Consider the following 22,313-nt stretch of genomic DNA (forward strand, 5'->3'; position numbering starts at 1 on the left):
CCTTAGACTGCCCTCAATAAAAGGCCACTCTGAAAGGTGCAGTTTTATCACACAGCACAATGCCACAGATGTCGCAAGATTTGAGGGAGCGTGCAATTGGCATGGTGACAGCAGGAATGTCAACCAGAGCTGTTGCTTGTGTATTGAATGTTCATGTTTCTACCATAAGCCATCTCCAAAGGCGTTTCAGAGAATTTGGCAGTACATCCAACCAGCCTCACAACGCAGACCACGTGTTTGTTTTATTGGGGAGGGGGATACCAGTCAGTATCTGGTGTGACCACCATTTGCCTCATGCAGTGCAACACATCTCCTTCGCATCATCCGTGAATAGAACACCTCTCCAACGTGCCAAATGCCAGCGAATGTGAGCATTTGCCCACTCAAGTCGGTTACGACGACGAACTGGAGCCAGGTCGAGACCCCGATGAGGACGACGAGCATGCAGATGAGCTTCCCTGAGACGGTTTGTGACAGTTTGTGCAGAAATTCTTTGGTTATGCAAACCGATTGTTCCAGCAGCTGTCCGAGTGGCTGGTCTCAGACGATCTTGGAGGTGAACATGCTGGATGTGGAGGTCCTGGGCTGGTGTGGTTACACGTGGTCTGCGGTTGTGAGGCTGGTTGGATGTACTGCCAAATTCTCTGAAACGCCTTTGGAGACGGCTTATGGTAGAGAAATGAACATTCAATACACGAGCAACAGCTCTGGTTGACATTCCTGCTGTCAGCATGCCAATTGCACGCTCCCTCAAATCTTGCGACATCTGTGGCATTGTGCTGTGTGATAAAACTGCACCTTTCAGAGTGGCCTTTTACTGTGGGCAGTCTAAGGCACACCTGTGCACTAATCATGGTGTCTAATCAGCATCTTGATATGGCACACCTGTGAGGTGGGATGGATTATCTCAGCAAAGGAGAAGTGCTCACTATCACAGATTTAGACTGGTTTGTGAACAATATTTGAGGGAAATGGTGATATTGTGTATGTGGAAAAAGTTTTAGATCTTTGAGTTCATCTCATACAAAATGGGAGCAAAACCAAAAGTGTTGCATTTATATTTTTGTTGAGTGTATGTACGAGGTCTGTTAGAAAAGTATCCGACCTTTTTATTTTTTGCAAAAACCTGATGGATTTGAATCACGTGTGCTTGCATGAGCAAACCTTGAACCTTCGTGCGCATGCGTAAATTTTTTGTCACATGTCCTGTGAGGCTTCAACACGGTGGCGCTTTTGTTCCGCCATCAGCTTTGTGCCCAATCCATCGGCATGAATTTCGCTGCATCTCTTTTCATGGCAAAATCTTCTGTCACAGTGGAATGTGCCAAAAAATTGCTGATGTCCACCTCTTCCGCAATTTCTCGGATAGTCACACGACGGTCCCACATCACCACAGAGTTCACTTTGGAAATGATCTGGTCATTTCAGCATGTTGATGGCCGCCCGGAGCGCAGCGCGCTCTCCACCGTTGTGCGGCCATCTTTAAACCGGTTGTACCGCTCCTTAATCTGTGATGCCCATAGCATCGTCACCGAAAGCCGTCTGAATAATCTGAATGATTTCCACTTGGCTGTCACCCAGTTTCTGGCAAAATTTGATGCAGTCGCGCTGCTCCAGTCGTTCCACCATTTCCTTGCAAAGAAAAAACGATGAGAGACTCCACCCATCCTCACACAAAGGCTGCTTACAAGCAAATGACGCAATTGACAGGCGTGAAAAATTCACGCATGCGCATGAAGGTACAAGGTTGGCTCATGCAAGCACATGCGATTCAAATCCATCAGGTTTTTGAAAAAAATAAAAAGGTCGGATACTTTCCTAACAGACCTCGTATATTATGAATGAAATTCGTGTTTTGCAAGACCTGCGTTCACATTTTGGAAAATATTTTTCAGTGTTCACATTTTGCAATTTACTGTTTGTGGATAATTTACAATTTGCAGCTGATTGACATTTTTGGGTTTAACAATCCTCTCACACATACACACACTCATGCACCTGTCATCAGATGACAATAATAAATGTGTTCAATGATCACAGAGTAGAGCTGCTATAAACTGTTCCAATTATGTCATTGTTATCATGTTAGGTTATGTAGGAGTATGCCTAATACATTTGAATCATAGAAATGCTTTAAAACTCACAGTTGATGAAGCTGTTGAAGTTTGAAGTTGCTGCTTACCACCTACTTGTTTTGAATTCAGCCAGCCAGACTATAGACCATGGGCCAGGAAACAAAACTCTGCACCCCCCAGTTGTCTGCAAGTATTCATTTTGTGGGTGTGGTTGTAATGCACATTTAAAGTATGGTACCCTACCTACTTTCAGTAAGGCCAATTGTATGCAATGATTTTCTATTTTTTCACGTATTGGGACCAAAATTTCAAAATCAATTCAATTCTGTTGATCCACTACTTAGGCCATTCTACCAAATAACAGAAATAAGAAAAAAAAAAAAAAGACTGATGGTTCAAGTGGTACCATCAATCAAATTCAAGGATTCTTTATTGTCATACAATATATCCTTCCATATGACATGATACAAAATTAGGTTTCAAAAGGTCTCAGGGGTTAAATAAACTAAAACTAGACTAGGATATAAATAAATAAGGGATATTAACAGGTGTGTACCCATCTGAGATTGTGTAGTTAATGTTAATGTGCAGGAAGCAACAGAGCTATAGTTTTCCACTAGAACGCAACAGCCTCACCGACTCCGGAAAAAAGCTGTTTCTCAGTCTGGTGGTTCAGCACCTGATGCTCCGCAGGCTCCTGCCCAAAGGGAGAGAGGCAAACATCATGCTTGCATCATGCTATTTATGTAAATGTTAATGATCTTGGGTGCCTCCCACAATCCTGTGCGGCATTCACAACCCTCCGCAGAGCCTTCTTGTCTGCTGCAGAGTAGTTGCTGTACCACACAGTGATGCAGGAGCACAAATCTGGGGAAGGGTACAGAAATATTTCTGCTGTTTTGAAGGTCCCAATGAGCACAGTGGCCTCCATCATCTATAAATGTAAGAAGTTCGGATCCTCCAGGACGCTTCCTAGAACTGGTCGCCAGTCTAAACTGAGCAATCGGGGGAGAAGGGCCTGAGTTAGGGAGCTGACCAAGAACCCGATGGTCATTCTGTCAGAGCTCCAGCATTCCTCTGTGGAGAGATGAGATCCTTCCAGAAGGGCAAATATCTCTACAGCAATCCACCAATCAGGTCTGTATGGTAGCGTGGCCAAATGGAAGCCACTCCGTAGTAAAATGCACATGGCAGTGCACCTGGTGTTTGCCGAAAGGTACCTGAAGGACTCTCAGAGCATGAGATAGAAAGTTATCTGATCTGATGAGAAAAAGATTGAACTCTTTGGTGTGAATGCCAGTTGTCATGTTTGTAAGAAACCAGGCACGATCCCAACAGTGAAGCATGGTGGTGGCAGCATCATTCTGTGGGGATGTTTGTCAGCGGCAGGAACTGGGAGACTAGTCAGGATTGAGGGAAAGATGAATGCTGCAATTTACAGAGACATCCTAGATGAAAATCTGCTCCAGAGCACTCTTGACATCAGACTCAGGCCACAGTTCATCTTTCAACAGGACAATGACCCTAGCACACAGCCAAGATATCAAAGGAGTGAGCAAAGGGTGTGAATACTTACGTATGACTGATTCTTAGGTTTTTTTTTTCTTAATTTTTAAAAAATTCAAAAAACCTTTTTCTATGTTGTCATTATGGGGTCTTGTGAGTACAATTTTGAGTGAAAAAATGAATTTACTCCATTTTGGAATAAGGCTGTAACATAACGTAATATGTAGTAAAAGTGAAGTGCCATGAATACCTTCTGGGTGTAGTGGCATTGGATTGACACAGAGGTGCAAATATGTCAGGGAAGATGTGAGAGTTGTTCCACATACTGTTTTAACACTCAGCCCGGTATTTTGTCTGGACCTGAAGCTTTCTTAGGGTGATTTTTCCTCAGGGTCTTAAGCAGAATTGAGGTCACCACTCAGCACCTGCTCATCATGGTGTGTGGTGGCCTTTACTGCTGATGTGGTGTTAAGTGCAACAAACCGTCCAAAGTAGTTGTTAAGGTCATTCAGGAAGTCAGTGTTGTCATTGCAGGACAAGGGAGTGATTTTATTTTATTTTTATTTATTTTAGTCTGTAGCAGACTGAATTCCCTGCCATAGTCTCCTAGTGTTTATGTGATCCCACAAATGATCTTGAATTTTTTGATCATGGCCTCTTTTCACCACTCTGATTGCTTTATTCAGGTTTGCATGTGCAGGTCTAAGGGCAGTGACATCACCCGATTTAAAGTTTCTTTCTTTCAGCAGAGCTCAAACCTCAGCTGTCCTCCAGGATTTCTCATTCTCTCTGACTGATGTTTTTTTTTTTTGTGACACAGACGTCCTCCATGCATTTATACAGTAGATGTAACTGGATACAGTGTCAGCATACTCTTTGATGTCTGTGCCCAGACTATATCAGCTCCTCTGAACACCAATCAGTCTGTACTTTCAAAGCAGTCCTACAGTCTTATCATGGCTCCCTCTGTCCAGATCCTCACCTGCTTTGTACAGGGCTTGGTTCTGATGAGCAGTGGTCTATATGTTGGTATTAGCATAACAGCGATGCAATCTGATGATCCGAAGTGGGGATGGGGGAATACTTTGAATGCAGACTTGACGTTAGTGGTCTGGTATGTTTACACCCCTTGTTGCAAAAACAACATGTTGGTAAAAGTACAAGGAGAACTTTCTTCATGTGGATCTGTTTAAAATCCCCAGTAACAATGAATGCTCCCTCTGGCTAGGGGTTTGGAATTCATTGATGTGTTGATAGAGTACATCCAGTGCTGCTCTTGTGTCTGTGTCAGGAGGAATGTAGACAGCAAAGATGAAAATAACAGGAAACTCTCTTCTGAGATAGAAGGATCAGTATTTAACAACCAGAACCTTAATGTCTGGAGAACAGTGTGAGTGAGTTCTGTTTACATTTGTGCACCATCTGTTGTTAATATATATATATGCAAACCCCTGCGCCATGAGTTATCCACTGATAAAGATGCTCCTGTCAGCACAGAAGGTAGTTAGTCCCACAAAAATACTAACTTCATCTATGAAAACTCGTGCACAACAGTCCCTCACCTGTCACATTGAGGCTAAATCCAGTGTGCAACCGTTTGCAACCGGGATTTATGGTAATGGCATTCTATAGGGATTAGCGCTCAGCCTGGCGCACACTCTGCCCTGCCAATTTCTGGTTCCTCAGACTCCCCCGCAGGCACCATTTTCTGCAGATGGTGTAAGACAGGGGTGTCTGTTTTGGGCTGGCCACTCCAGGTGTAGTAGTATTGTCAGGACTGGTGTTGGCTCTACACAGGAATCGGTAGGAGACACATGCAGACTCACAAGCATGGTTCGTTTAGATGTATAAAAGGCTTTATCTAGAAACCAGGCATTGGGTTCGGTACACAGGTAGTCAGACATGGGAGCAGAGGTATCAGACATCGTACAGGCTGGGACATGGTAAATAAACAGGCAGGGTTCCTTCACACGGCGTCGAGGTATAAAGCAGGCAAAACAAAGGCAGAGTCAAAATACAGGCGGAGTTCAGGATACGGCAAGGCAGAGGTCGGAGCACAAAAGCAAGGTCAAAACACACAAGAGCAAACTGGACAACAACGAGAAAGTAAACGAAGTCAACAATCAAGCAGTGAGCTGTGGGAACTGTGAGGGCTTAAATAAGGAGCAAACTAATCAAGGTAATGTGAAGCAGGTGTGTGGAAGTCTCTGGAAGGGGGCATCACCGGGGAAGACAAAGATTGTGCACCATGCAAAATAGTGAAGAAGGAAAACACAGAGTGGAGTGATGAAAGAGACATAGACAGGTGAGCAGGTGCAAAAGTGGGAGTGGATGAAAACACAGAGTAGAAAGAGTCACAGTGAGAGACGAAGACACAAGAGCTGGTGCAGGGGCAATCAAATAAGATGAGGCAGAAACTGAGAACAAAGATAAATCAGAAACCTGAGGACAGAATACAACTATGGTCAGGAACTAAGCATGAACAAATGAATCATCAGAATAAAAACAAAATTAGAATGGAAACTAATCATGGCTGAATAAAGAAATGAAAGATAACTAGGTGAAAAAACAAAGTACTGGTTAAACAGCAGATAAACAAAACTGGTGACTACAGAATAGTGCAATAAATAAAACAAGACAACTGATAAACCGAGAATGCAATAAATAACAAATGGAACATAACACTATGTAACAAATTTTTATTTTTGTTTTGTTCCTGGGTACACAGTGCATTTTCCTAACATGTTATGCCTTAAATAAATAGAAAATAGCTGTTATTCCACAGAAACTTTGCTTCTGTGATCAGCACAGTGATATTTTGAAATTTGTCTGTTTTCAAGAATATTCTCGATTCGCCTTCACTACTACTGAGTAGTCTTCTAGAATATTCTTTAACTGCTAGAACTGTCCAGAATTTTCTAGAAGTTTCCAGAATTATCTAGAAATTTCAAGAAACTTTTAGAACTTTCTAGAACATAAAAATAAAATCGTTTGTGCTGAATGTAGTCATTTTTCCATAGATTTTAGACATAAGCAGTTGAAATATAACACTTAGAAGCCAGGAATAAAAATTGTGTTACATAGTGTAATCAGATAAGCAACACTGAAGATCAATAATAACAAAAACCTGTGACTAAAGCATAATACAATAAATGTGATTAACAGAACTAAACTAAGACTAAAGTAACCTAAAGGACCATGATTGAAAGAATACAATAACCAACTACAGAATAAATGATAACCAAAGAGTGAACCAGTGACGAAAGTGCAACACAAAGAAAAGCAATAAACAGAACCAAACTGAGATTTACATGATAAAGTATAAACATGTGAAGACTAAAACCAGAAAACCATAGAGAAAATACGCAACGAATGAAGAACTAAGCCCTGAGCTTGTCATACTTGTCATACAAGCATGACAAGTATGAAGTCATTCAGTATGTTTATGGTGCTCGGGTCAACTGTCCAGGCTTTGTTTAATGTCCACAGTAGCAGCAGGCTTTGACGATTACCAGTTGCTTCTTACCTCTCCGGTCAAGTTCAGAGTTGTCTTGCAGAAAACCTGATTTGGAATTGTTGAATAGTAAGCTTTCCAAATATGTACTTGCCTTCAAAAATCCCAAGGGGGTACAGGGAGGTCTGGGTCTGGCTTATGGTTTTCTGGCTTTGATTCAAAGCTTCAAATAGTGCAGTGTTTCAGCTGCAATCTTTGCTTTGAATTATGTGATATCTCATCATGATATCTAATGTAATGAGTCAATAACTAGGTATTCCACCAATCCCCAGAGCCCATACCAAACATGGACAACTTATCAATGGCAGCCATCTATGTTGTACAGTAAAATTCGCCTAAAGTCATCGTATAAACTGGATATTCACACTCACCGGACAAAAACAAAAGCCCCAATGCTTTTGTATGATTTTCCATGTAATAAACACCATATACACCGGATTTTGTATAACAGATTTTCGCTCACATCAGATAAAACGTCCTGTCCGACCGCAATGCATTTTCATTAAAAACCCCTTACATGTACCGGACAAAGCAGTGTGCTCAGTAACAGAGGTACGAAATTATTAAAGTGGGTACTGTATTTCTGTGATTAAAAGCCCGGCTGTTTATTTTTTTCAAACCGTGCCAGACAAGGGACCCGCAGTCTGACGTGCACCTGCTAAATCAGACACTGCAAAGGCTGTGATTTGGCACTTTTCACTCCATCTCCTGTCACATTTTTTTGCACACTGATTTGGATCAAATACAGAGCGTATTTCCTCCATGGAGGAAATTGTCCACCTTACCTTTGATTTGAAGGCACAGTAGACGATTGTAGAAAGAATAGCTCATTGAGGGTCAAATCCAGAAAAAGCATAATCCAGGAAAATTGCATAGATGCAACAGAGAACTGTCACGCATGTCAACGTCATTGCATGGCCACAGCGTTACAGAGCTGCAGAGGATTTTAAGGTACCACTCCGCAGCTGACTTAGAAAAAAAAGAGTGACTCGACCAAATGTAAATGTAAATGTAATCTTTTTAATGCACATAATGTCCGCCGCTTATTTAAGGCAGGCCTTTATTTTTTTCAGAAGTTTTGACCCGGTCATTAAAAGAGGCAGGTTCCAATTCAGGATTCCCCGTAGATCGTTCGGTGCCTCCTGACTGTACCTAATCTGTTACATACATATAAAGGATTTTGTCCGTTTTATGCATATAATGGATTTCGATTATAACAGACAAAATTCACTGGTCCACCTGAATCCATTATATGTGAGTTTTACTGTACAACTTACATGTTAATTACCCACTGTCAGTCACCCCAGCACAGCTGATGGGGCCTGATATTCCATCACCAGCTATACAGCTTCAAGATAAAGTTGCGAAAATAAGGATTTTTTTTAAAGAAAACTTGAAAGCTCAGCTACAGTTTGACAGAAGGCACATCAGAGATGCAACTCCAGATTTAATCTGTTTTGTTCTTCTCTGTTCCACTCCATTATGAAACTAGGAGTAGATTTTAGATTTTTAATTCATGATGTAGAGATTACTTTTCACTGAGTTAAAAAGGCATAATTTTAGACATTTTAATCTAAAAAGCCTTAATTTTTGTTTTGTTTTTTGATGTCCTATAAATTTTCAAACATGTAAAAAGCTTGAGGTTCACTTGAGGAGCACTGTGTGTGTGTGTGTGTGTGTGTGTGTGTGTGTGTGTGTGTGTGTGTGTGTGTGTGTGTGTGTGTGTGTGTGTGTGTGTGTGTGTGTGTGTGTGTGTACTCGTACATACAGACACACACACACACACAGAGAGAGAGACTTGCAAGTGTGCACTTCTGTCTGTTTACAAGTACGTGTTTTTGTGCAGGTGATGATGTTCTCAGTTGAAGTGATCCACCTGTTCTACTGTTGTATCGGGGTACTTATTTTAATTGGAATGTCGGCCCTGGCGGGGGCTGCCCTGCGCTCAACTAAGAGTCAGGTAAGGAACTTTGCAAATTAAAATGCAAAATGATTCATCTTTGCTTACGTGGACTTTTGAATTTCCAATAACATCTCTTGATATCAATGTATAAAACAGAGAAAAAGATGCAGGATGATTCTTTGTTAATTCCTTCATTCCCTTTTAGGCGATTGTAGTGATGACACCTGCACCACCTGAATGAAACCACCAGAAGAGTGGAGAGAAGAAATCTAACATCTGCCTTCCATATCTAAATCACCTTTCACCAGCATGTTGGAACTCCCCAATATGATTCTCCCTCCACCATCTTCCTTTAAGATAATTATCCAGGACTCATCTGAATATTATTTTTAAGCATTATCTATGAGACAGTAGCTGTACACTCTTAGTCTGACAGTTTTTTTTTAAATCCACTGGGGGGGAAATAAACTAGAAGTGGAGAATAAACTGAGCTTCACCTGCCTGTGAAATACAAACAGCACTGGATACTGGATGGAGTGAAAAGCAGCAGCTGACAAAGGGACAAACTCATCCTTTCTGGAAACTCGCTCTTTGCTTGTTTGCTCCACCTTTTGACTTTTTACGAAGTCCATTTATATACACAACCTAAAATTCTCTCAGTGAAATAATTAAAAAAGCAGCATATCCTTATCTTGTATCTGTGTTGTAAGTCGATCATAGTATATAGTAATTGCGCCATTTGACAGCTTCCTTCTTTTATTTTATACATATATAGTTGCAGTTACCTGTATTTATCTATAAATTTATCTAATTTTTTTTTCCTTTTTGAGATACCTGTTTTTATTTTAATACTTCTGAAGTACCTGGCTGCTATGATAACTGAAAATTCTCTTAAGAGATTAATAAAGTTATTTATCTACAGTGAGGCAAATGGGTATTTGATCCACTTGATTTTGCAAGTTTTCCCACTTACAAAGAATGGAGAGGTCTGTAATTTTGATTGTAGGTACACTTAAACTGTGTGAGACAGAATCTAAAAACAAATTCAGAAAATTACATTGTATGATTTTTAAATAATGAATTTGCATTTACTTGCATGAAGTAAGTATTTTAATATCTGGTACCTCAATATTTGGTACAGAAACCTTTGTTTGTAGTTGCAGAGGTCAGACGTTTCCTGTAGTTCTTGACCAAGTTTGCACAAACTGCAGCAAGGATTTTGGTCCACTCCTCCATACAGATCTTCTCCAGATCTTTCAGGTTTTGAGTTTCAGCTCCCTTCAAAGATTTTCTATTGAGTTCAGGTCTGGAGACTGGCCAGGCCACTCCAGGATATGCTTGTTTCTTATGGAGCCCCTCCTTAGTTGGTTTGGCTGTGTGTTTTGGGTCATTGTCATGCTGGAAGACCCAGCCACGACCCATCTTCAATGCTCTTACTGAGGGAAGGAGGTTGTTTGCCAAAATCTCATGATACATGACCCCATCCATCCTCCCTTCAATACGGTGCAGTCATCTTGTCCCCTTTGCAGAAAATCACCCCCAAAAATGATGTTTCTACCCCCATGCTTCACAGCTGGGACGGTGTTCTTGGGGTTGTTCTCATCTTCCAAACACGGTGAGAGGAGTTGATACCACACGACCTTCTCCCATGCCTCCTCTGGATCATCCAGATAGTCACTGGTGAACTTCAAATAGGCCTGGACACATGTTGCATGAGCATAGGGAACTTGTGTGTCCTGTAGGATTTTAAACCATGACGGCATAGTGTGTTACTTTGACCATGTCCTCCTGGTATATATCTATCTATATCTATATATATATCTATATATATATATATCTATATATATATATACGAGGTCTGTCAATAAAGTAACGGTCCTTTTTATTTTTTTCAAAAACTATATGGATTTCATTCATATGTTTTTACGTCAGACATGCTTGAACCCTCGTGCGCATGCGTGAGTTTTTCCATGCCTGTCGGTGACGTCATTCGCCTGTGAGCACTCCTTGTGGGAGGAGTCATCCAGCCCCTCGTCGGAATTCCTTTGTCTGAGAAGTTGCTGAGAGACTGGCGCGTTGTTTGATCAAAATTTGTTCTAAACCTGTGAGACACATCGAAGTGGACACGGTTCGAAAAATTAAGCTGGTTTTCAGTGAAAATTTTAATGGCTGATGAGAGATTTTGAGGTGATACTGTCGCTTTAAGGACTTCCCACGGTGCGAGACGTCGCTCAGCGCTCTCAGCCGCCGTCGTCAGCCTGTTCAAGCTGAAAACCTCCACATTTCAGGCTCTATTGATCCAGGACGTCGTGAGAGAACAGAGAAGTTTCAGAAGAAGTCGGTTTCAGCATTTTATCCGGATATTCCACTGTTAAAGGAGATTTTTTTAATGAAAGACGTGCGGACGGGTCCGCGCGTCGGGACGCAGCCGACGCGGTGCGGCGGCACAGGAAAAACACCTCCGTGTTGATAACCATTTGTAAAATCCAGGCGGCTTTTGATGGCTTTCAGTGGAGTGAGTATATGAGAAATTGTTTAACAGGCAGGACATGTTCCAACTTGTCCTTAAGGCTTTCAACAGAGGTGTTTTTCCTGTGGCGGAGCGTCGCGGCGGCTGCCTCCCGACGCGCGGACCCGTCCGCACGTCTTTCATTAAAAAAATCTCCTTTAACAGTGGAATATCCGGATAAAATGCTGAAACCGACTTCTTCTGAAACGTCTCTGTTCTCTCACGACGTCCTGGATCAATAGAACCTGAAATGTGGAGGTTTTAAGCTTGAACAGGCTGATGACGCCGCCTGAGAGCGCTGCGTGACGTCTCGCACTGTGGGAAGTCCTTAAAGCGACAGAATCACCTCAAAATCTCTCATCAGCCGTTAAAATTTTCACTGAAAACCAGCTTAATTTTTCGAACCGTGTCCACTTCGATGTGTCTCACAGGTTTAGAACAAATTTTGATCAAACAAAGTGCCAGTCTCTCAGCAACTTCTCAGACAAAGGAATTCCGACGATGGGCTGGACGACTCCTCCCACAAGGCGTGCTCACAGGCGAATGACATCACCGACAGGCGTGGAAAAACTCACGCATGCGCACGAGGGTTCAAGCATGTCTGACGTAAAAACATATGAATGAAATCCATATAGTTTTTGAAAAAAATAAAAAGGACCGTTACTTTATTGACAGCCCACGTATATATATCTATATATATATATCTATCTATATCTATATATATATATATATTAGGCAGCGATGTGCATTGAGGTTGATGGCTGGTGAGGCACTGACTTTCAATACATACAATGCTCACAGAGTAGCTTATTCACTGTTTGATTGACAGCAGTTAACAGGTTATGTTTCAAATCTCATATCAGCATTCTTTACAGATACAAACTGTAGCACACAAAAAGCACATTTAATAAGTAAAAAAAAACCATTATTATGGTCTTACCTTTAATTATAAATGAAGTCCAAGTGCCGCTTGTTCAGAATAAAAGCATCGCTTTGCTTGTAGAAGTTTTCCTTATCTTCCTTCAGTTTTAAAAGTCTATCTCAGTGGAGATCACTGCCAGGGAAGAAAGTCATCCTTCATCAGTACTATTCTGCCGATGTATGGAGTCTTTTCTGGCTTTGAATCTGAGTGGCTGACTGCTCGTGTTTGATGAGACTTCTTTGTAAATTCTTTAGGCCACAATATCCCATCTGAGTCCAGACCGACAGCTGACTCAGATGGGATATTATTACCTCCTGCTTTCATTGAAAATCCAGTTTTAAAAATTGTTTCATTTTGGATATGTAATCCTCCATTCTGAAAGTAAAGTCCAGGCGAGAGGAAAAAAATAAATAAATGAACGGCTGCTCTTGTAGATGCTGTCACTTATAATGCAGCTGAAGAGCACCCTGCCGGATTACCTTTGCCTGACCCAGTGCTGAATTTGCCGACATGGGAAGATGCTGCTGGATGAGTGCGAGTACTGACTTATGATCATTTAGGAGTAAAAATACATGAGTTCTTGTGCCAAATATACTCCTTATGTTTTTGTTACCGATGAAAACGCGCTGTCATCGCAAATACAGCATTGTTTGGGAACTACTTTTTGCATAGGAATTCAAGCACGTCGGCCGCAAGCGCATACTAACATAGAATATACAAAACCTGCATAGTAGTTTGGCCAAAATGAAAGCATCCACTTTTAGCTTGCATAAGCTAAGCTAGTGGCGCTCGTGAGAGTATGGCTGAGGAGTTGCTGCAAGAAGAATCCCTGGGATCACTAGTGCCCCCTAACATGAGGCAGGAGAACTGTGTGCCTCACTTGGTGCGTTTTTGCAGCCGTTTTATAATCACTCAGCACATGAAACACATTACACACACATACAGTTCTTGACAACAACACTGTACATTATGTACATCAGCTAAATTATTGAATTTAAGTTCATACAGCCAAAGTATTTGACCATTTTAATAGCGACATACAGAGAGACAGTAATACAGTCTCACTGCGCAGCATGCCAGCAGTTAGCCCAGCAATTGTGCAATCCAAGGTGAGGCACGGCTGGCTGCTGCCTCACCGCATGTCTCTTCTCAGTATTTGAACGGCAAATGTGAAAATTCTGCGATTTTTAATAAAAAATAATCTAAAACTGGTTAAGTTAAAAGGAAAATAACTGTATAGTACAAATCACTGGATAAATATAACCATTTAATTTATTTTTTCATTTTACATTTTTTTTCTTTCCATGATGAAAGAAAAAAAATGTGCCTCAAGCCCCGGTCACAACCCACCGTGCGTTTTTTTCGCCGTACATTTTCTGCGGATGCCACGGCCATTACGTTTTTGTGAAAACGTACGGAGGCAGTAGCAAGAGGAGGGAGGGAGTACGTTCAACGCACGTCTCTAGGAGTGTAACGATAAAGAGAGATGACAATAATGCAGTGTGTGTGTGTTGGGGGGGGGGGGGGTCGCTTTTCTTTTTTTATGCGCGGGACCGGAGCAGCAGGTGTTTTTCGTCGTCGGCAATGCATGAGCATGTCCAGCCTGCAGCGGTCAGTTGTACGAGTGTTTACTTGCCTCGAAAAGTTACAGCTAGTTATCAGACTGAAGCTGTGGAGTGTGTGTTGCTGACGTTTGGAAATAAAGTCCAAGTTCAAGTGAGAAGCTGCGTTGTGCATGCAAGTCTGTCGGCCTCCAAATCCATACTGCCTACGTACGGATTTGGTTAATTCAATAGTAATTGAATGAAAATGTGCTGCTTTGAATCCGTACTGAGGCAGTACTCACAACGTGCGTCATCTGCACTGCTGGTGAATCCACAGCCTGACCGCAGCGAAAGTTCTGCATGCACTAAAACCTCTACGGCGTGTCTGCGTTCTAAATTCGGACTGAGGCAGTACTTACGAAGTACGGATCTCCAAATTTAGCCCACGTTTTTGCAAGTAGACTGCACGCACGTGCAAGTATGGCGGGTTGTGACCACGGCTTCACCTGACTGCATGTCACTGATATTAGGTATGTGAATCTCATCACTGATAACGATTTGATACGCATCTCGATACACCAGTGATACGATACCTATAGCGATACATGACGATACTGACGACACAATGTGATATGATTCACCCCATTCCCGATTCAATGTGATTTGATATGTATTTGATGGCAATTCAATTCCTCACAATGTGATATGATGCGATTTGGCGCGACACAATATGATGCATAGAAATTATACCAAAATTTTAATTAGAAAAGAAGAAGCTGCAATTCAGTATGGTACTATGGTATTCTTCTTCTTCTTCTTCTTCTTCTACTGGAGGCAGTTGATTTGTTTTACTCCTTATAAGCAGAAAATTTACCAGATTCAACATTAAGGAACAGGAATCGGTTCCCTCATATTTGGAACCCTTTTCATCACTGTCAGAACATAAGCACAGCATACAGTAAGACAACATCGCTCGCTGAGCTGAGCTGTAAATGGAGAGCGATGTTTAGGTGGATGTCCTTGAATAAGCCAGTGCTCTACTGGTGGTTGGCTCTCACTGCTGTATTGTATCACTTCCTGTTCCGGAGCACAGCGGTGTTTTGCTGTATCTGTTAGCTGTTTAATCTGCACAGTTAGATTGATCTAGTTAACTAGATAATGATTTGTTTCACAGTGTAATCTTCACGTGCCTTAACTAAAGCACTCCCTCTGCTGAATCACCTCTAAATTATTTACATATTACTCACTTTGTGTGTTTTTAGGAATCCGCTAGCTTAGCGCAGCTACTAGCTCTTAGCCGGTCTAGCATGGCGGCTTCTCCTGTCTCTCCCGCACTTTTCTGCTCTGGGTGTGAAATGTTCAGTTATTCCTCGGCCTCCTTTAGCAGTAATGGTACTTGTAATAAGTGTAGCTTGTTCGTAGCTTTGGAGGCCAGGCTGGGCGAATTGGAGACTCGGCTCCGCACCTTGGAAAATCCTACAGGTAGCCAGGCCCCTGTAGTTGGTGCGGACCAAGGTAGCTTAGCCGGCGTTAGTTCCCCTCCAGCAGATCCCGAGCAGCCGGGAAAGCAGGCCGACTGGGTGACTGTGAGGAGGAAGCGTAGTCCTAAACAGAAGCCCCGTGTACACCGCCAACCCATTCATATTTGTAACCGTTTTTCCCCACTCAGCGACACACCCACCGAGGATCAAACTCTGGTTATTGGCGACTCTGTTTTGAGAAATGTGAAGTTAGCGACACCAGCAACCATAGTCAATTGTCTTCCGGGGGCCAGAGCAGGCGACATTGAAGGAAATTTGAAACTGCTGGCTAAGGCTAAGCGTAAATTTGGTAAGATTGTTATTCATGTCGGCAGTAATGACACCCGGTTACGCCAATCGGAGGTCACTAAAATTAATATTGAATCGGTGTGTAACTTTGCAAAAACAATGTCGGACTCTGTAGTTTTCTCTGGGCCCCTCCCCAATCGGACCAGGAGTGACATGTTTAGCTGCATGTTCTCCTTGAATTGCTGGCTGTCTGAGTGGTGTCCAAAAAATGAGGTGGGCTTCATAGATAATTGGCAAAGGTTCTGGGGAAAACCTGGTCTTGTTAGGAGAGACGGCATCCATCCCACTTTGGATGGAGCAGCTCTCATTTCTAGAAATCTGGCCAATTTTCTTAAATCCTCCAAACCGTGACTATCCAGGGTTGGGACCAGGAAGCAGAGTTGTAGTCTTACACACCTCTCTGCAGCTTCTCTCCCCCTGCCATCCCCTCATTACCCCATCCCCGTAGAGACGGTGCCTGCTCCCAGACCACCAATAACCAGCAAAAATCTATTTATGCATAAAAATTCAAAAAGAAAAAATAATATAGCATCTTCAACTGCACCACAGACTAAAACAGTTAAATGTGGTCTATTAAACATTAGATCTCTCTCTTCTAAGTCCCTGTTAGTAAATGATATAATAATTGATCAACATATTGATTTATTCTGCCTTACAGAAACCTGGTTACAGCAGGATGAATATGTTAGTTTAAATGAGTCAACACCCCCGAGTCACACTAACTGCCAGAACGCTCGTAGCACGGGCCGAGGCGGAGGATTAGCAGCAATCTTCCACTCCAGCTTATTAATTAATCAAAAACCCAGACAGAGCTTTAATTAATTTGAAAGCTTGACTCTTAGTCTTGTCCATCCAAATTGGAAGTCCCAAAAACCAGTTTTATTTGTTGTTATCTATCGTCCACCTGGTCGTTACTGTGAGTTTCTCTGTGAATTTTTCGACCTTTTGTCTGACTTAGTGCTTAGCTCAGATAAGATAATTATAGTGGGCGATTTTAACATCCACACAGATGCTGAGAATGACAGCCTCAACACTGCATTTAATCTATTGTTAGACTCAATTGGCTTTGCTCAAAATGTAAATGAGTCACACCCACCACTTTAATCATACCTTAGATCTTGTTCTGACTTATGGTATGGAAATTGAAGACTTAACAGCATTCCCTGAAAACCCCCTTCTGTCTGATCATTTCTTAATAACATTTACTCTGATGGACTACCCAGCAGTGGGGAATAACTTTCATTACAGTAGAAGTCTTTCAGAAAGCGCTGTAACTAGGTTTAAGGATATGATTCCTTCTTTATGTTCTCCAATGCCATATACCAACACAGGGCAGAGTAGCTACCTAAACTCTGTGAGTGAGATAGATTATCTCGTCAATAGTTTTATATCCTAATTGAGGACAACTTTGGATGCTGTAGCTCCTCTGACAAAGAGAGCCTTAAATCAGAAGTGCCTGACTCTGTGGTATAACTCACAAACTCGCAGCTTAAAGCAGATAACCTATAAGTTGGAGAGGAAATGGTGTCTCACTAATTTAGAAGATCTTCACTTAGCCTGGAAAAAGAGTCTGTTGCTCTATAAAAAAAACCCTCCGTAAAGCTAGGACATCTTACTACTCATCACTAATTGAAGAAAATAAGAACAACCCCAGGTTTCTTTTCAGCACTGTAGCCAGGCTGACAAAGAGCTCAGAGCTCTATTGAGCAGAGTATTCCTTTAACTTTAACTAGTAATGACTTCATGACTTTCTTTGCTAATAAAATTTTAACTATTAGAGAAAAAATTACTCATAACCATCCCAAAGTCATATCGTTCTCTTTGGCTGCTTTCAGTGATGCTGGTATTTGGTTAGACTCTTTCTCTCTGATTATTCTGTCTGAGTTATTTTCATTAGTTACTTCCTCCAAACCATCAACATGTCTATTAGACCCCATTCCTACCAGGCTGCTCAAGGAAGCCCTACCATTAATTAATGCTTCAATCTTAAATATGATCGATCTATCTTTATTAGTTGGCTATGTACCACAGGCTATGTACCACCTCTAGTAATACTGTGAGAAATCTTGGAGTCATTTTTGATCAGGATATGTCATTCAATGTGCATATTAAACAAATATGTAGGACTGCTTTTTTGCATTTGCGCAATATCTCTAAAATTAGAACGGTCTTGTCTCAGAGTGATGCTGAAAAACTAATTCATGCATTTATTTCCTCTAGGCTGGACTATTGTAATTCATTATTATCAGGTTGTCCTAAAAGTTCCCTGAAAAGCCTTCAGTTAATTCAAAATGCTGCAGCTAGAGTACTGACGGGGACTAGAAGGAGAGAGCATATTTCACCCATATTGGCCTCTCTTCATTGGCTTCCTGTTAATTCTAGAATAGAATTTAAAATTCTTCTTCTTACTGATAAGGTTTTGAATAATCAGGTCCCATCTTATCTTAGGGACCTCATAGTACCATATCACCCCAATAGAGCGCTTCACTCTCAGACTGCAGGCTTACTTGTAGTTCCTAGGGTTTGTAAGAGTAGAATGGGAGGCAGAGCCTTCAGCTTTCAGGCTCCTCTCCTCTGGAACCAGCTCCCAATTCGGATCAGGGAGACAGACACCCTCTCTACTTTTAAGATTAGGCTTAAAACTTTCCTTTTTGCTAAAGCTTATAGATAGGGCTGGATCAGGTGACCCTGAACCATCCCTTAGTTATGCTGCTATAGACTTAGACTGCTGGGGGGTTCCCATGATGCACTGAGTGTTTCTTTCTCTTTTTGCTCTGTATGCACCACTCTGCATTTAATCATTAGTGATTGATCTCTGCTCTCTTCCACAGCATGTCTTTTTCCTGGTTCTCTCCCTCAGCCCCAACCAGTCCCAGCAGAAGACTGCCCCTCCCTGAGCCTGGTTCTGCTGGAGGTTTCTTCCTGTTAAAAGGGAGTTTTTCCTTCCCACTGTCGCCAAGTGCTTGCTCACAGGGGGTCGTTTTGACCGTTGGGTTTTTCCGTAATTATTGTATGGCTTTGGGGCAACTGTTTGTTGTGATTTGGCGCTATATAAATAAAATTTATTTGCTTTGAATAAGTTTAGCCACCGTGTCGAACAGGAACTTTGAGTTATGCGTGTTTTTGTTAATCAAATCGGAGTAGATGGGCCATTTTGTAGCCAGCAGCACATGCTTATTGAACCATGGTGAGTATGTTTTGGAGGTGTGTGATTTTAGAATTTAGAAATCATGTCCATTAGGCTCATAAGCGCTGAATTTAAGCTGTCTGCAAGGCTATTCACTGAATGATCAGGTCCAGAAAGTGATGCTACAACCCCTGGCAAAAATTATGGAATCACCAGCCTCGGAGGATGTTCATTCAGTTGTTTAATTTTGTAGAAAAAAAAGCAGATCACAGACATGACACAAAACTAAAGTCATTTCAAATGGCAACTTTCTGGCTTTAAGAAACACTATAAGAAATCAAGAAAAAAAGATTGTGGCAGTCAGTAACGGTTACTATTTTAGACCAAGCAGAGGAAAAAAATATGGACTCACTCAATTCTGAGGAAAAAATTATGGAATCACCCTGTAAATTTTCATCCCCAAAACTAACACCTGCATCATATCAGATCTGCTTGTTAGTCTGCATCTAAAAAGGAGTGATCACACTTTGGAGAGCTGTTGCACCAAGTGGACTGACATGAATCATGGCTCCAACACGAGAGATGTCAATTGAAACAAAGGAGAGGATTATCAAACTCTTAAAAGAGTAAATCATCATGCAATGTTGCAAAAGATGTTGGTTATTCACAGTCAGCTGTGTCTAAACTCTGGGCCAAATACAAACAACATGAGAAGGTTGTTAAAGGCAAACATACTGGTAGACCAAGGAAGACATCAAAGCGTCAAGACAGAAAACTTAAAGCAATATGTCTCAAAAATTGAAAATGGACAACAAAACAAATGAGGAACGAATGGGAGGAAACTGGAGTCAACGTCTGTGACCGAACTGTAAGAAACCGCCTAAAGGAAATGGGATTTACATACAGAAAAGCTAAACAAAAGCGATCATTAACACCTAAACAGAAAAAAACAAGGTTACAGTGTGCTAAGGAAAAGCAGTCGTGGACTGTGGATGACTGGATGAAAGTCATATTCAGTGATGAATCTCGAATCTGCATTGGGCAAGGTGATGATGCTGGAACTTTTGTTTGGTGCCATTCCAATGAGATTTATAAAGATGACTGCCTGAAAAGAACATGTAAATTTCCACAGTTATTGATGATATGGGGCTGCATGTCAGGTAAAGGCACTGGGGAGATGGCTGTCATTACATCATCAATAAATGCACAAGTTTACGTTGATATTTTGGACAATTGAAAGGATGTTTGGGGATGATTCCATAATTTTTTCCTCAGAATTGAGTGATTCCATATTTTTTTCCTCTGCTTGGTCTAAAAAAGTAACCGTTACTGACTGCCACAATCTTTTTTTCTTGATTTCTTATAGTGTTTCTTAAAGCCAGAAAGTTGCCATTTGAAATGACTTTAGTTTTGTGTCATGTCTGTGATCTGCTTTTTTTCTACAAAATTAAACAACTGAATGAACATCCTCCGAGGCTGGTGATTCCATAATTTTTGCCAGGGGTTGTAGCTTCTCCTCTCAGTTCTTGTCTCCAGATTGAGAGCCAGACTGCCTGATACCTTATACAAGGTATCAGGCAGTCTGGCTTCAAGTTCATTTGTGGTTGCAGAGTTGATGCGATACCGAGATGAAGAATAAGTATCTTTCAGAATTACTTAGAAGTTGACATTCACCAAACTTAGGATCTTTGGCTCAGACGTTGATTAATGACCTTTAAATTTTACCATGGATAAATTAGTTAATTACATTTTTGACTGCAGCACCGGAAAAATTATTTCTTAATTTCTTTAAGCCTCAATGACTGATCTGATATCAATACAATCATTGAATTAATTAGTATATTTCACTAGGACTCTATACCACATTGTCTGTTCAGTTATCCACTATGTACTTCTCTTGCCACATATTACATCAATCTTGTGTTGTGCTTTTTGTTTTGCCTTATTAGAATTGCCATATCTGATGGTCACCCCACTGTCTGGTCTGCTTGAGGTTTCTTCAAATATTACAAAAAACCCAAAACACTGAGGTAGCTCTTCCTTAGCAGTGTCACCAAGGAGCTTGCTTGTGGGGTAGAACAGATAGACTGTACTAGTGCATAGCACCTTTAGGAGACATGGTATGATTTGGTGCTGTGGAAATAAATTTAATTGAAATTGAATTTTAAAACGGTTTGGAGCAATGTGTTAAACTTTGGCTTGGGCTAGTGCTGGGGTCTAATTTAGGGACAGAGGCAGCAGATGTTTTGATTTTTGTTCAAGATGTTGGGCATTTTACAAAACCTTTTAAATGAATTTTGGTGAAAACATTGACACTTGTCTGGAAGAAATTCCCTAACATTTTCTGCATGTAAGCCTGAACCCAGTAAATTTTACAAGTGTTACTGTAGGAGATCTGAGTTAAACTGAAGCCAAACCAGGACACAAAGGGATGAGTTCCAAAAATTCTTTAATATCCACAAGGATGAGCAAAAATAACACAAACAGGTGTAGGGAAATTACAACAAAAATAACAAATCCAACAGTAACTCAGGACTGAAGAAGACCAGGTGGTGCAAAGGAGAGATTATAACCAAAAAGAGCTGACAATAAGATGTGCGATTAACCAAAACAGGGTACTTACAATCACAATGAACAATGGAGAGAGCCAGAGCAAAGAACACCAACTAACATGAACGAAACAAAATGGAACATTCAGTTAAGGAAAGACAAAATGGGAGTGGCTTAAATGCAGTAAAGCAAATGAGAAACAGGTGCAAACTAACAATGGACAGGAAGTGACAAGGACCCATGAGAACCACAGGAACTAAAAGAACATAAAATACAAAAACACAATGGAATCTAAAAACAGCATAATAAATGATAAACTGAGACACAAATCAACAGACTAACCAAGAGACAAAATGCAAGTCACAAAATAAAGAACTGTGGGAAGGTGACAAAATCACAGAACTCAAAAACAGACACTGATAAACATAACCACAAAGAGAAGAAGAACCAAGGATAGAGGAAAACAGAGACCAGAAGTCCTTTCTCTAAGACTGCAAGGGAAGCTCAGCTTCCCCTAAAATGTAAAAAAAAATAAAATAAAAATGGTCAAATATGTACAGTTTGCTATCATTTCATTGACTACCAATGTTTTAGAACATGTTCATCTTGAAGACGAGTTTGTTAAGAATCAGCTACTTATCACAAATCGATTGACACTATTTTGTTAACTCCTCATAAAACATTTTTCTCATACGGTTTGTGGTCAATGCATTTTCCTGTAGAAGCTGAGCATCTGTTCACTTCAATGGGACTGCCTGGAAAGTTTTTTTCATTGCCACAAAACGCAACAGTCATTGGATAAAACCACGATTTTGTCCCGCCTCCGGATGCTGA

The 22,313-nt window shown here is 41.1% G+C and overlaps 1 protein-coding gene across 3 annotated transcripts in view; it reads left to right on the forward strand.

The window, feature by feature from the left end:
• Window positions 1–9,262, forward strand: part of LOC117526144 — a 38,630-nt gene extending 29,368 nt beyond the window's left edge. For all 3 annotated transcript variants that reach the window (XM_034188174.1, XM_034188190.1, XM_034188182.1), the window contains 2 exons: window positions 8,942–9,055; window positions 9,204–9,262. In XM_034188174.1, coding sequence (XP_034044065.1) covers window positions 8,942–9,055; window positions 9,204–9,239 — 150 coding nt within the window. In that variant the 3' untranslated portion in view covers window positions 9,240–9,262. The remainder of the gene's footprint in view (window positions 1–8,941; window positions 9,056–9,203) is intronic.
• The last annotated feature ends 13,051 nt before the right edge of the window (window positions 9,263–22,313 follow it).

This window comes from Thalassophryne amazonica, chromosome 2 (genome assembly GCF_902500255.1).
Source record: "Thalassophryne amazonica chromosome 2, fThaAma1.1, whole genome shotgun sequence".
Classification (NCBI taxonomy): domain Eukaryota; kingdom Metazoa; phylum Chordata; class Actinopteri; order Batrachoidiformes; family Batrachoididae; genus Thalassophryne; species Thalassophryne amazonica.